This window comes from Brachyistius frenatus, unplaced genomic scaffold (genome assembly GCF_029030835.1).
Source record: "Brachyistius frenatus isolate BFR_SWC_R1_liver_20210118 unplaced genomic scaffold, ASM2903083v1 Contig_14, whole genome shotgun sequence".
Classification (NCBI taxonomy): Eukaryota; Metazoa; Chordata; class Actinopteri; family Embiotocidae; genus Brachyistius; species Brachyistius frenatus.
The window spans coordinates 3,058,370-3,073,530 of NW_027210613.1; the positions used below are offsets into that span (position 1 = coordinate 3,058,370).

Below are 15,161 nucleotides of genomic sequence, written 5' to 3' on the forward strand. Positions count from 1 at the left end.
AAAAAAAAAAAGAACAGATTTGAGATGAATAGATTATTTGACACTGCTTTTTGGCAAGAACGGTCCATTGACTATCTAGCATGGTTATGTAGAGACCAAAACAGAAAGAGGCTTACATACAGTTCATCATCACTCAACAATTCCTCCCATTATACAACTAATATACTCCATGTACTGTTTAAATGCAACATAAAAGGCACTCCGGTTGATTGGTGTTGGCCCTGGCCCTGACCTTTTGGACCCAGGAGAAATAGCAGGGCTTAGAGAGTGGCTTTTATAGATATGAAGCACCTTGACCTCATATGGACCTGCTATCACTTAACAACTCCGCTGCCCAGGTCGCTGATGGAGAGATAGGAAGCATGTGAGGAAAGAGTTCAGTATTCACATGGAAACGCATGCATACAGGTTTGGCAATAAAGTCAGATCCAAATTCTGATTGGGACAAATTAAATAAGAGTTGGAAAACCAGGAGAGTAGCTTCTAGGAAAGAAAAGAAAAAAAAATGAAGAATTAAGGAAAAGGAGAGGCAGTCCATCTGGAACCTACACTGGGGAGCTGCTTCCTCCACCTCCATGGGATTCTGTGGGGGGTTGCTGTCAGTGGGATCAATGGGAGGGGAAGACAAGGGAGGGGGTAGGACATGATGTGATGGCTCCCGGGCCGAGGAACGACGAGGTTTGGGTGGGACTGGTCGATCAGTGCTTCCTGGAGGAAAAACAGCATGCAGGTAGGGAAGGCACTGATGATCATTTGTGTGAAACGGGGGAATGTAACAACATTGTTTCGATAAACTTTGGATCAAACAGAAAAGAAGAGTTTTTGTTTTTATGCAACCTGTCCCAGAAATGTTTTTAAAGACTGGCTTCTTTACCCTTGCCATTTCTGGTGATCAAGTTTGAGTTTCTGTCTAATTTTTTGTCAGATGAGACACTAAGTGTATCACTGTGTAGGTCCTGTTTTAATCGGGCAAGTGCCACGACAGGTGCATAGCTGTTGATCATGGGAACATGGACTTCTGTGGGCGTCATCAAGCTCATCAGGTATTCTGGTTCATGTAAGTTCAGGAGTGCACAGTGTAGAGTGGCTGGATGAAGTGCAGATATCGAAGGGCTTGGTGAATATTGTTGTAGGGAAGGTTCAGGCCGGCACAAAGTGAACACACACACCACCGCTGAATAAGCAGCCGAAGGTAGACGGTGTGTTTTGTCATCAGTTACTTGGATAGAAAAGAAGAGGTTGGTATAGAAGTCGTGAATCTGTGTTATAATTCTACTGTATCTCGTGTTTTAAACTGCCCAATCATATCTTAAAATGCCAAGCAGCATTGTTTGATTTATAATGCATTTCAATACCAGAACAAAAAAACACTAATTTTGTCTTGGAAAGTAAGATACCTCATCTTAATGAGTTATCTTGGATTAATGAACAGCGGTAGCATGACATATCCTACAAAACGGACAGAATTCAAGTTATAACAAACCAGTCTGATGTTTGTCAAGCGTGAGAATATTTTGTTGAACAATGGTTAAATTTACATTTACTAAAGGCAAAAGGGTGGATAGCCACGTGTAATAACACAGCACTCTGGCACAGCATTTCTCCAGTGAGGCTGCTGATTTATTAACATATCTGCCGAGCTGCCTTCAGGGCTGCAATGAAATCAAGGAGTAACTTTTCATACCTGTAGGTAAGATATAATTATAAATAAAGGTAGACTCATTTTTAGGATTCCTGTTTTCACCAAAATAAATGTTTGTGTTTCAGTTAAGTTTATTTAAACACAAACATTGTTGTCACCATATAAATGTGTTTTTATTTGAAGCATTACTAAATCAATACTGAGCAAATTGCTACAAGTATTTCATTTGCTGTTGTTGAAAAAAAACCACTTGATTGGCAGTAGATTAGCATTGCACCACAAACAGATGTGGATCTGCTGTCTGTTCTCGCCACTTTACTTCTAAATACTCGCACTTCTTTTGTCGCTCCCACCTCCACTGTGCACTCTTTACTTGGCAGCGTAACAGGATAGGAAAACAAACTGTTCAAGCTCTCGATTTCACAATTTCATGGAAGGCCCAACCTTGGCAACAAAGGCTTGAAGAGCAACAGTTGAAGTTTTGAGAAAAGTGACTGCAACAAGTTCCCAGATCCTTGAAAAGTGGATGTGGAGTTTACAAAAAATGTTGAATCCTGTAAAAACTTGAATAGCAATCATGTGTGCCAGCAGTAGAGCTGCCTTTATATCTTCGAGCCTTAGTGTGCGGCTTCAAGTGAGGCTCAGTATTTCTGTCCAAATCTTGCATTTACTCATTTATAAATACTTTTTAAACATTTTACATTTCTAGGTATTGTCATATGTTATATTGACAAGTAAGTTAAGACTGCAGTTTTTATCAGCTGTAACCAGCAGTTTACTACTTTGAAAGTAAAAGCCAACATTCCCAGAAAAGGCAAATGTAAACGTTTTCATGAACTACTGTAGTTAGAGGCGATTTAGCTACAGGTTATATACATTATTGAGTCCGGAATCAGACATAGAAGAATTATGTTTTCAAAATGTTACATATGATTATTAAACTCACACGAGCTTTCTTTTTTTTTTTAATCTTCCAACAGAACTCGCACATCCAGACATTTCATCAATTTTTCTTACCAAAAGTGGACACCAATTGACTTGGTGAAAGTAATAAAAGGAAGTAATGAGTGGTTGATTACAAATGTATAACGTGCAGACAGTGATGCATAAAACATGAGAGAAAAGTGATGCAAAAGGAAATGGGGGAAAAACAGTCTGCATTACTGTGTAATAGGGAGAAAAGCACAATTACTGGGAAACAGCACTGTTGAAATACAGCAAGGTAAGTTTCCTTTTAGCATCTGTGATTCATCAGCGTGCTGTATCTTCGTCAGCAGGTGCTGTGAATGTGCTGCTTTGTCTGTTGACTGTTCTTGACAATTGGAAGGAACACACACTGTTGTTGTGTCCACACTTGTTTCTCAAAAAGAAGACATACAAGAGCACACACAAAGCACTGATGTCTTGCTGACTAATATTTCTACTACCACTAAATAATATGAAGATGCTGCCTCAAAAACAGTAGTATCATATCACTCTATGAATACCAACCTGTGGAGTTTGTGTCAACTACATTTAAAGGAACCCAATTTATATTCAACCCTGAAATCTCTGTTTTGAGCTAAAGCTTAAAGTAAAAGGTTTTTACAAAAAACACTATTTTAATTTAACTACTTTACAAATCCATAGAATTTAGTGTTGTCTTGTTTTCATTCAAACGTAACTATGTACCAAATCTACAGAGGTTGGCAGGAGTTGAGCTGCATCTTCAAAAACTGTCCTTTGTTTTTGTTTTCTTCTCAGGTGTGGCAGTTAAGGAAAAATATAAAAGATAAAATGAAGCTTCATTTTACATTGAGGAAAGTCCAGAATTGACTGAAATGTTTGCACTTTTTTGTTCACTTTTTTCCACCTGTCCTTACAGCCCTGCAATGGATTTAATTCAAACTTGTTTTCTTTTATCAAGACTTCAATCTGAATCTTTTTGTTCTGTGTGTGCAAATCTTCAGCTTGCTCAAAATGTACAGAACACATACACAAAACACACCGATGCTTGCTAAAGCATAGACACAGACAATTTAAGCCTCCACAGTACAATGGACTTTGAAGAGCCAACGCTTCATCAAAAAGCTTCCCGAAGCCAAACACACACCGTTTGAGTTTAGTTTCACATGATCGATTTTGCCTAAATCTAAAGATAAATTAAACGTGCATAAATTAAGGACTACAGCAAAACTATATAACCGAGAAGCTAACTTGCATTTCTGTCTCTGCCTTTACAAGCATGAGGGAACCACCCTATACCGTCCATGCAGGGTGCAGCTGTCTAGTCCTAACGTGTATACCAGCTATTCACTGCCAAATATTGCACATATATAAAAACAGTGCAGTTGTCAGGCTGCACAAGAGAATTGTTTACAGTCACTGCGAGTTAAAAGTTTATGTTGAGGTTGTGCGCAGGATAAAAAAAAAAAGGAACTATAAAAGGAAATGAGGCATTTTGAATGTAACTATCTCAGGGAATACACACTTCTTAACTCGGTGAATATTTTCCAACACATTAAAATGAGGAATAAAGGTTGAAAATAGGGAGAGAGGCAAAGCAAAGTAGGAGGAGAAGATGGTGCACTGTCAGCAGAGTGTCAGGCTAGAGACAAAGAGAAGTAGCGAGGTCTATAAATGTATTAATGATCTTCGTGCTTCCTGTTCTATCCTGTCTAATGCACTAACCTCCTCATACTTCATCCTTTCTCCTGCTTTCATCTGCCTGCCCATCACCCCTCTCTCCTTAAACCCCTGTAGTCCCCCCGTTTCTACCTCGCTACCCTGTCACCCCTGTGTCGAAACCTTCCCATGCTCCGCTCCCTCAGCTATATTCTGGTACTCTCACCTTTCTCATCCCTTTTGAGGTCTACGGCTCTCTCATCTGTGCCCCTGTCAGACGCGACAACCCTCTGCTGCAATCTCACTTCGCTACGGCGGAAGATCTGGGTTATATAAAGATCAATATGAGGCCAGCTGAAGTTCAAGTAGATCTTGTTTAAATCGGTGATGGATCTGTCTGCCTTTGTATCTGCCAGCTTTGAAGGTTTGTGTGAGTGGCTGCATGCATGATAGCGGGAGAGAAATAAAGACGGGGATGAAAAAAAAAAAAAGATAAAGAGAGGGAGGTAAAAAGGAAGAAAGATAGAAGACGCGAGAGATTGATAAGCGTGAGGGACAGACAAGGACTGTATTGTCTCATGAGCCGTGATGAAAACCAGCCCCACTAGTTTCTGTCCTTCAGCCATGACGTGTGTGTACGTGCGCACACACACACACACACACAGTTTAAGTTTCAGATGTAGCTGCCATGTGACAGTTCAGCTGTCCAGGGCAAGACATTTAGTCATTCAGCCTGTTTCTAACATGTAGAAAACCTCTACAAGCAACTTCCACTGGAATTGTGACATTCCCGTTTTTTTTTTTTTAAACCAAACTTTAAGTCACAGAATAATTTAGAAAAATATATTAGCATAAATCTGAACATATAGCATAATGAGAAATGAAAACAACAGGTAGACATTCAAACTTTTCAGAAACTAAGGTGCTATATTTGGCCGTCTTATTATAAATACCCTTAGATGTCATTTGCTATTAATTGTGTTGGTAAACTGCTGTTTAGGAAGATAAAAATCTACCCGTGTGTTTGTTTCTGTCTTCAATTTGCAAAAATGAAGTACACCAACTGTGTACTGAAAGCATCAATTTAGGAACATTAATGATACATTTGAAACCATTCACTTTAAGTGTTTGAATCTAGAAACTGAAGTCTGTTGAAGAAGACTGTACGATGTTGTGTTGTGTGCCTGTTGTTGTGCCATTTCATAGATATTTACCCATTGCGCTGTGTCTGTTGTTCTCAACTTCGTCCAGTTTCAGGTTGAGGGGTGATTCTGTCTCCGACCTGGAGCTGCTGTCCGAAGTCACCTCTTGGTTTGATTGGGCAGCCACGCTTCTGGGAGATTCCTCCTTCCTGCTGGTGGTGCTTGTGGTGACGGGCTGCACCCGCAACGACCCGCTCACCGAGCTGCTGGTGAGGGTGCTGCAGTGGGAACCAGTCGGGTCGAAGTCAGCGTCTGAGTCGTCAAGACTGTGGCTGAGATCAGAGCTGGAATCCTGCACAGCCAGGCTGTCAGTGGTGCCGCTGCTTGGGGTTGGAGAACTGGGGGTTGGGGTGGTATCGCACACAGGTGGAGGATGTACTGCTGTTTTGATGGGGGCTGGTTTTATGGTTTGTATTACCACGGTGGGAGCAGAGACTGTGGTTGACGGCGCCACCTTTGTGCGGAAGGTTCGGGTCAGTGTTTCAGAAGGTGGGCTATCAGGAGTGGGAGCATCAGAGGTTGAAGTGTCGTCAGTGCCTTGGGTGATGGACGTAGGAGTGGGAGGAGGAGCTGGAGCTTTCCTTTTTCTCTGCTGGCTCTCTGAACCAAGACCCATCTGATAGAAAATAAGTCAAAGAACAGGAGACAGGAGAAAGTCAATTTACGTGAGCACCTTGTGCACGTGCGTGTATGTGTGTGGTTTAACCATAAATTAGCTGGTAAATTTTGTTTGTCAGACTGGAGTAGAGTTTACTACAGAGTAATTAAATCAAGTGGAGTTCTGGCAGGCATCCGAGTCTTTAAATCTAGTGCCAACATTCCTTTTAAATTATTCTACAACAAGACTTATAACGTCTGGCAGCCATACAGTTAACATGATGCAGTGGTATTGTGATAGAACATTGATACACATGTTTTACTTGGCTAGCAGGGCACATAGACAATTATTTAAATAAATGCTGTTTCGTTGATTTTCCCCAACGCCAAATCAGTGACTGCCTTGTCCATGGACGTTTCCTGAAATTATTAGCATTTTGTGCTTTTCATAATTACTGTAATTAAACTAAAAGACTAAGTAAAAGATATCCAAGTAGTTCGAGAGGATTTTCTAGAAAGAAGCATGCAGGAAATTAATACAGAGGAGGAATGAGAGAGAAAGAAAAATAAAGTACGAGAGATAGAACCAAACAATGAATCACTGCCAAACTAACGAGTGGGAAGTTATCTGTTTTATTCCACAGGGAGATCAGACCATTTAAACGCTCCTTTGCAAGTTAGTCTCCCTCTCTATGAAGTCAGTTTTCGAAGAATCAATTTAAAAGTGCCATGGGCATGTTTCAACAGTATAGATGTCCTTATTTTTAAGAAATGCTGATGACTCCTTCTGCTTTCAACTTTTCTTCACTCAACAGAGAACATGCCCCGAGCTGCGTGTAGCGTTGCATCATGCAGCAAGACAAGAAACAGATCAGACCACCTTGCCTTTCTGCAGGCAAACTGGGTTCACACGTGAACTCGATGAACTCACTGCATGGCCTGCTATGGAAATCCAAATGGCCCCCCAACTGGTCGTCTTTCTCTTCCTTGGTCTGCTGCCTCTCTCTCTCTCTCTGACATTCATACATACATACATGAATACAGACATACCAGTGGAAGTGGGCCAAAGTTGAAGCTGCAATGGATGACTGACTTGCCTATGAAGATGGATGGGTGTGTGTGTGTGTGTGTGTGTGTGTGTGTGTGTGTGTGTGTGTGTGTGTGTGTGTGTGTGTGTGTGTGTGTGTGTATGTGTGTGTGCATGTATGTGAGCATGTTTGTGTGTGCGTTTTCTGCTGAGTGAAACATAAGACTGCAGTCAAGCCCTGCTATGAAAGAGAGCACTGGCCCAAACACACAAGCATATGCACACACACTTTTCTGTGTGACTGTACAAGCACATACGCACACACAGATATACACACAAGCACACACATTAGCAGGAACAGTATATCTCATTCCTCAGGCTGAGCTGGGGTCTATAGATTAGGGGGTTGTTAAGGGTTGTTAAGGGTTGCAGGGTTAAGTTCGTGTTGCTCTCATGAGCTTATTGGCGCCAAGACTGGGAATGCAGCATGTACTTAAGACTGTTAGAGACAGAAGCTTAGTTTAGAAGACTCAAGACTCTATATTATACCACATGCAAGGTCAAACTATACATTAAGTTAAGCCCACCATGTAATATGATTACATACAAACTATGTTTATGTGTTTTTTTATTTCCAATTGCAGCATTTGCAGTTGTTTTTTTTTAATTTATGTGATACAGAAATCTAAAGTTGGATTTCAATGCTGGAGAGTCTTTTCAGTATCTGAGAAAGAGAGAGAAAAGAAAAAAAAAAATCCTCCTTATGGCATTCCAGCTGTGCATGTATTGCTGCAAGCTAGAGAGATGATATGGCCACTGTTGCCAATGTCTCATGACACAAGTGAAATCACAACAAAAGAGAAAAAGCCAGGGTATCATTTGGATTCCAGCCCGGACACCTTAAATACAGTAACGTCCCGTTGCATCAAATCACATGCAGAAACTACGTCAAATGAAATCAATCCAAAGTTATGGAAATGAGTGAGGAGTTCACAATAAATGTCTTTCACATTATACTGTGAAGGACACAGTATAATAAGCGAGATGGTGGATTATTAAATCAATGTATGTGAATACACAGAGATGCTAATACACTTTTAGGTCCTATTTACTGGTTTTATAATGGATCGATCACAGGCATTTTATGCGAAATAAACATTCAGAAGTTTGTCTTTAACACAGGACCATCCTATGGTTTGAGAGGCAAAGGGCCACATGTTGGAGCATGTTGATCAGATAGGGCCACCCATGGAGGTTTCAACCTGTAGGCGTGACCATTCATCAGTTCTTTTGAAGGACTCTTGATGGGTGAGGGGCTTTGTAACAGAGCAACATGACAGCGCTAATGTGGAATGTGAAATGGAGTATGTGTGCAAGTATGAGAGGGGGTTACACTGTATGTGTGTGTGTGTGTGTGTGTGTGTGTGTGTGTGTGTGTGTGTGTGTGTGTGTGTGTGTGTGTGTGTGTGTGTGTGTGCCTGCGCATGTCAACATGCACGAGTACATTCACAGATGGACGTGTGTGCGCATATGTATGTGTATGCATGTATGTGCATGTCATAGCAGCTGAACTGTCTCAACACTGTGAGGGCGCCAAGGTCAAACACATCCTAACAGTAGGCTGGAAGACGGTTTGCGTGTATAAGGGTTATTGTGTGTGTGTGTGTGTGTGTGTGTGTGTGTGTGTGTGTGTGTGTGTGTGTGTGTGTGTGTGTGTGTGTGTGTGTGTGTGTGTGTGTGTGTGTGTGTGTGTGTGTGTTATAATGAACAAGTGTGGGTGTGCATGTATGATGAAAAGAGTTTTATGTTAAAAAGTCTTAACAATGTGTGTGTGAGTGGGGCGGGGGCAAGGGGGCCGTGGATGTGTAGAAGTGGATTAGGAGACGCATTGCTGACCCAAAAATGCAATACCAGCAGGTATTTCGCCAAAATCAAAAGAGATTTTCATGCTACAAGATGGACATCTGTTTAGTTTTAAGAATACTAATTCACTTGTGGATCATTAACAGGATCACATTCATATTGCAATAAAAAGTTGAAGCAGACAATGACTTCTTTTCCAGATTGTCAGCAATTATTTTTCCTTGTAAAATATTCAAATCTAGAGTGAATGAACCTTAAAATATTCAAAGTGACTTCAGAAATAAAGAGATACAACATAAAAAAATGAGACTGGATTTCATTTTTAAGGAGACGGGCGATGACTTTGGGTGCATCCATGCGGCATACAAAAATTTGGCCCTTAGTCTCAGCAGATACTTGGAGATGAAATGGCAAATACATGACTGGGACATCGCTAGTTTTTAGATAATATTTATTGCATACTATATATTTGCAAATGATCGGTAAAAGTATTTATATATAGCCAAACCAAAGGTTTTTAAGTTTCTACCAAGATGAAACTGTTAAAGCATTACTGCATATTCTGATTACTAGATGTAACAAAAGATAATCAGTGAAAATGCATGCCATGTATACAACAAAGAGTATTCACTGATTGTTTTCAGATCAATGATTGGCTTTCTAAAACAATATAGCAACATATCCTGGATTATCTGTTTCCTACAAATCCACGTTTGAAGGGATCTTAACACGCGTACATACACTCATTTACAGCCACAATGGCCTGAGACTGACACAAACATATATTCAGTTCATTTGTTTGTCCCATCTGTGTTGGCAGCTTTCATACTTGAGTTTTGACAGCTTCAAGTGCAAACAGATCCTGTCCTACATAGCCTGCATGGCAAAGGGACATGTCCCCTTAATCCTGGCCCCTGACTTACACTTTCCCAATCTTCAAGGTCAGTGCATAAGAATAGAAACCTTATAGTGCCTTCCTACAGTATACCTCAGTCCCCACAACACCAAGTGGACATACAATACACAGGACATGTCATATCCTAACATAAATACATCTGATGTTACACACTGTGCTGCCCATCAAAAATGACTATTTTCATTACATTACAGAGTTCAACTCACACTACTCTTTCTGTTCACTTGTTACATGGTTAAAGCACTGCTGGTAGTCATTTGAATTTACTGTTTGCTATTTTTAACCACGTATGTACAATAGTGGTGGTGTGCCTGACTAAAATATGCATATGGAAATGACAGTTTTGTTGACCCTCCACATCTTGGATATAGATCAAAACACATCATATGGGTTGTATTACATGTTTTTGGCAGTTAAATCAAGGCCCTTTTGAAGATGGATGTAATATGTACATTGGCCTACTAGAGCTGGAGCACCAGCTGTTTTCAGCTTCAGCACAAATTAACAAAAACAACGGCTTCAAAGGAAGGATGGACGAAGACGAGTGAGGTACCGGTAGAATTATTTTTCCTGTGCTCCCAACTGGTTCGGAAAAAAAAAAAGTTTCGTTCTTCTTTAGAATATGTGAGGCGATAAAGTAGAGCCATGTGGCGAAGGGATAAACATCATTTTCTTTTCAAACCTTGATTGACATCACACATCAGGAACAAGCAGGATTACTTTTTTCCTGTCTGTCTACATACTTATTTTCTTAATTTTACTCTCCCATGTTTTGCTGTCTTCTTCTCTCAGATTCTTATCTAACTGAAGCCAAGCCTCGCAAGCGAGAAAGCAAGAGACTGTCAGTAAAAACCAGTAATTGGACTCTGCAGTACTCCACACAGATCCAGTAGCAACTTGCATTTTCTCTGTATGGTTGAACCGAAGCTGTGCATTAGAGCAAATTAAAGTTAGCTACTGCTGCAGATAATTAGACAACTGATGGATGAGTAGGAAAAAAAAAAAAAAACAAGCCTGCCTCTGCTGCCAACATTTTGTTCAGCAGGCTGACAGATCATCAAGAGCAACAACTCGGCCAGCTCAATCAATCGAGAAACCACACAGGAAGGATTGCAGCATGCTTTCAAACCAATACATGAAACAGAAAACTGCAACAATTTCAGGCAGAAAATCCCAACTGACACATTAACACGTGCATACAAACACACACAATGCACCCGTGTTTGTGTTGTTACATATTTTTGTACTCTTTCAACCAAGAGACACTCAACTGTTTTTAGATCCCGGGCGAGGGTTTACTTGTCTATGCAAACACAAGTGACTTTCTCAAAATGTTTTTACTCTAACCTTTGGCTCATATCACCCCTCCCCGGCTTTAGGTTTCAAAAGAAAGCCTGCTGTGTAAGACAATAAAGGTCTATATACTTGCATAAAATGCAGCCAATCAATCACATTGAAACATTACTGGTCCACTGAGTCGTGTAGACAGGAATGAAAAATTAAATTCCGTTTGTCATTTGGTGACAGGAGTCCAAAAATGTCAGGTAAATATGGGAGCAACAAAAGTGTATATTTAGCTGTAGGTAATCTATTTTAGAACATTGCATATTTGTTACAGACGCCCTTCTTATTGTCACCAGTCTTATTTCTCCTTCACCCTTTCCCTTTAGTGCTGCTTGACCTCTGATGAACTTTCAGCTTGTCGGGTCCTGCTCCTTCAAGGTGAGAGTAGTGCTAAGGGAATGCCAAGCAGATTATATGCTCCTCTGCATTTTGGAAATATGACCCCGAAGCTAATACATTGTTAATGTTACACAAGCCAAATACACACATTTAAACCCTTATAAGGTCTATGCTACCTTGTTTTGACTTTGTGTCTTTATGAAACTGTCACTCAGCTTCTCTCTTTTACTCTTTTATCATCTGTCTCATGTTCTGCTTCAGTTGTTCTGTATTTATCTTTAACTCTTTACATACACACAACGACACAAAAGAGTACAAATGTGCTTACTCAAGAAACATTTTCATTTAAATGCGCAGTGAAGCAGAACGCTCAGACTTTTCTACATTGCTTTGTCACAACAGGCAGTGACATGGCTTCCTTTCCAAACCATAATAACAGATTGCCTATCACCGCTGGAAAAAACACAAGGCGCTGTTTTCTCTGAACTCAATGTTCCAAAACATAATTTAATTAAGTGCTGCATTCATCAAGACGTACACAGATTGTTGATTGTTGAGCTGAAGAAACAAAACTGTTAACCTCTCAAACTCCATGATGACTCCACATGCCGGAGCATCTGATTCTCCTGCAGCCGACAATGACTTTGCGCTCTTCCTGGGATATTGTGTCATTGGTTATTAGTGTCCTTACTATTCCCATTCTCACCACTGTATATAGCAACCTGCCCCTCAGATGTCAAAAAGGTCAGCAATCTACTGTTACCACTGTAAATAAAACAAGATCTTAAATATAGATGTTAAAGTTCTCATTGCAACTAGGGTTGGCTTTTGATGGCCGGTTCCATTTCTCAAATCTTATATTTCAACTTTTTTAAAGAAGTCGTAGGGTTTTAATTTATACTCAGAACATGTGTATCAAATTTGGTGGTTGCAGTAACAGGTTCAATAATATCAGTGTTTATTGACTTATTGTTAAACGCGTGTTATTTACTCTCTAATTTAAAGTTTTGATTAGGTAGAAGTAAAAATGTCCATTTTTGAGTTTTCTTAAATCCCACTCTAGATAAGTATAAGAATAATTATCATGTTTCAATATTATAGAAGTGTCTCTTATCCATAGAGCCCAAGGTTGTTTGGCCTTACAGTTTTGCTGCTGCTACTGACTAAATGTGGTTATGTTTTAGGCTGGACCGCAACATCAGGGCCAACCCCATAAACGCGAATGTCTGTCACTCAGCGAGCGATAAGGTTACACCGATGGTCGTTTGAATGCAGCTTGACTGACTGATAAAGTTACACCATTGGTCAGCCAAATGCCTGAACATCTTGTATCCGTTTCATATGAAAAGTCCCTGTTTTAAATTAAAAGCCCTATAGTCAGCCATTCAAGTTTTTACCTAGTCTTGTTTCAGGTGGGACTTTCCAAAAATAGCCAAATACTTAAAGACTTGTGACAATTGAGTAGGAGGTGTGGAAGCTCAGAGTTGATAAAAATATGAATATGACCCTTGATTTGAATTCATTTACAAAATTTACACTTATCCCAAATTAATTATTTGTGATAGACACAGAGGTAACTGCTGGACTGTAATCTTGCACTGAAAAGTGGCCCACCAATATTTCCAGTCAACAAAAAGAATCCTAATTTTGTCATTGATGTTAATCTAAGTATGGTCGTACTATGATTTAAATGACTGCCCTTAGTGATCTCTGCCCATCTGATGGCTATTTGAAGCCATTTAGCTTCGTTATAACAATCTCATCATTCTTATAGCTTATATTGCGATGTCAGTGTCCATTACTGTGTCTTGCAAGTCATAATTAGTTGAGTACCTAAGCTTGTTCGGCGCAGAGGGAGGTCTATAATGAGGACAGTCATCACAGAGAGCTGTCCTCAGATGACCTGCTATCATGTACCTAATCCTCCTCTCTCTCAAACACACATACATGTAGGTGGAGTAGATTGTAAAGCAAACAAGCAAACCGCAGAATTGAGAAAATGTTTTTCAAGTCTGAGTCAGTAAAATCCAACAAAAACAGCAAAAAATAATCACTGCATTTGACAATTGTTTGTGTGTGCATTCTGCAAGGCGAGCTGGGTCACTTCCTTAACAAATATAAGTTATGGCGTGACATCTGTTTTTATTGGAGCCAGAACTTTTACAAGATGATGCGCTGTTCTACTGACAAGAAAAGTGTGCCAATTTCTGCTCTTGTAGCTTTATACCGCCTCCAGCAACTACAATGCCAAATTTCACCTAAATTGGAAAGTACAACTTCTGATTGTGATGAGATTTAATTTGACATGTACAATTGTTCCACAGTTTCAAGTCATGCAGAGCTCTTTAATGCCAATGCCCCTGAGAAACTGCCCTGATAAGACCTAGCTGCTATGGCACTCCTCACTGTCATGAAACTAAATCCTTTTTAATCACATTCACACAACAAATGCAGGCCAAGCATGTTGCTAATCTTTGAACACCTCACACTTCTTGCCGTGTCCTCAGATGATGCTTAAAAAGTCGATAATTTAGACCTTCCATCCCTTCTTATTTTAGTCAATCAATATGCTGACCATCTAAATGTTTAGAAATGCACATGAATCAATTCACGGATTCCACTTCTTACAGCGAGCTAATCTGTTATTACAGCATGTTTGGAAAACTCTGATACTTGTTGCCATAAGGCTGAACTGTCGATAAGACCAGTTGAACACATCTCAAAGCATGTCCTCAATTTTCTGCTCAACAAGAAACACTGGAAAACAGAGGGGCGAAACATGAGGTGTCCTGCACCACAGTATGACCTTGCAATGTGTGGACATGCATAGACGTAGGTGAGACATTGTGCTACGAAAAGGGAACAGTTCAGAGAAGGCATACGAGGGAGATGGAGAAATCTAATATTAGACCAGTCATCAAATCCTCAGATAACCTTCTCAACTCCTGTCCTGTCTAGCTGCCCTTGTGAGTCCCAGTGGTGTCTGAGTATTTCAAGCTCCGGTGTCTGTCATAACTCTTAATCTGACAGGTGGACAGATAAATTACTGTCTCTGTCTGCTCAACTACAATTTGTGATACTAAAAATAATCAAAGCAGCTATAAGGAGCTTCTTAATAGAGTCACAATGCACTGCCAAAAGTAGAGAAGAAAATTCAAACATCTATAATTTGTTGATGTAATGAATGCAAGGAAGGAAACACAAATTCAGAATTTTAGCCAACGATAATCTCATATTTACTCCTTCCGAAATGTTCCCTTGCCAAGAAACTGGTAAATTTGCTCCACCATTATGAATTAAACGTATAGAAGAGGAAGACAGAGGGTTGAATATTTTGGTTTAGGTGTGATTTTTTGACTTTAGGAATCAGGGATTAATTCAGACATTACATGTTTTTGTAGCATTATTTAGTTTTAGTGCTTGACTCATTACTAATTACTTTAAAGAACAAGAGACAGTGTGAATCAGACCTTTCAGGCTTGTATTTGCAGCACCTTCAATAACTACTCCCATCATTTCTTAGAAATGTTTCCTGCTCCTTCACGCTCTGCTTATTTTAGTTAATTAAGCTAAAGAGGATAACACCATTTTCCATGTTATGCTGAGAACAAAACTGCTGCTGGATAA

At 40.0% G+C, this 15,161-nt stretch overlaps 1 protein-coding gene across 5 annotated transcripts in view; it reads right to left on the reverse strand.

Annotated features, from left to right (window-relative positions):
* The window catches only part of cobl (cordon-bleu WH2 repeat protein), a 51,920-nt gene that overhangs the window by 11,073 nt on the left and 25,686 nt on the right, over positions 1-15,161 (reverse strand). For 3 of the 5 annotated variants that reach the window (XM_069693176.1, XM_069693175.1, XM_069693181.1), the window contains 2 exons: positions 5,461-6,064; positions 550-708 (listed from right to left, as the gene is read on the reverse strand). In XM_069693176.1, the coding sequence (XP_069549277.1) occupies positions 550-708; positions 5,461-6,064 (763 nt within the window). Of the gene's footprint in view, positions 1-549; positions 709-5,460; positions 6,065-6,976; positions 7,740-15,161 lie in introns of those variants that run through there. The other 2 variants (XM_069693180.1, XM_069693177.1) reach the window with 2 other exon arrangements.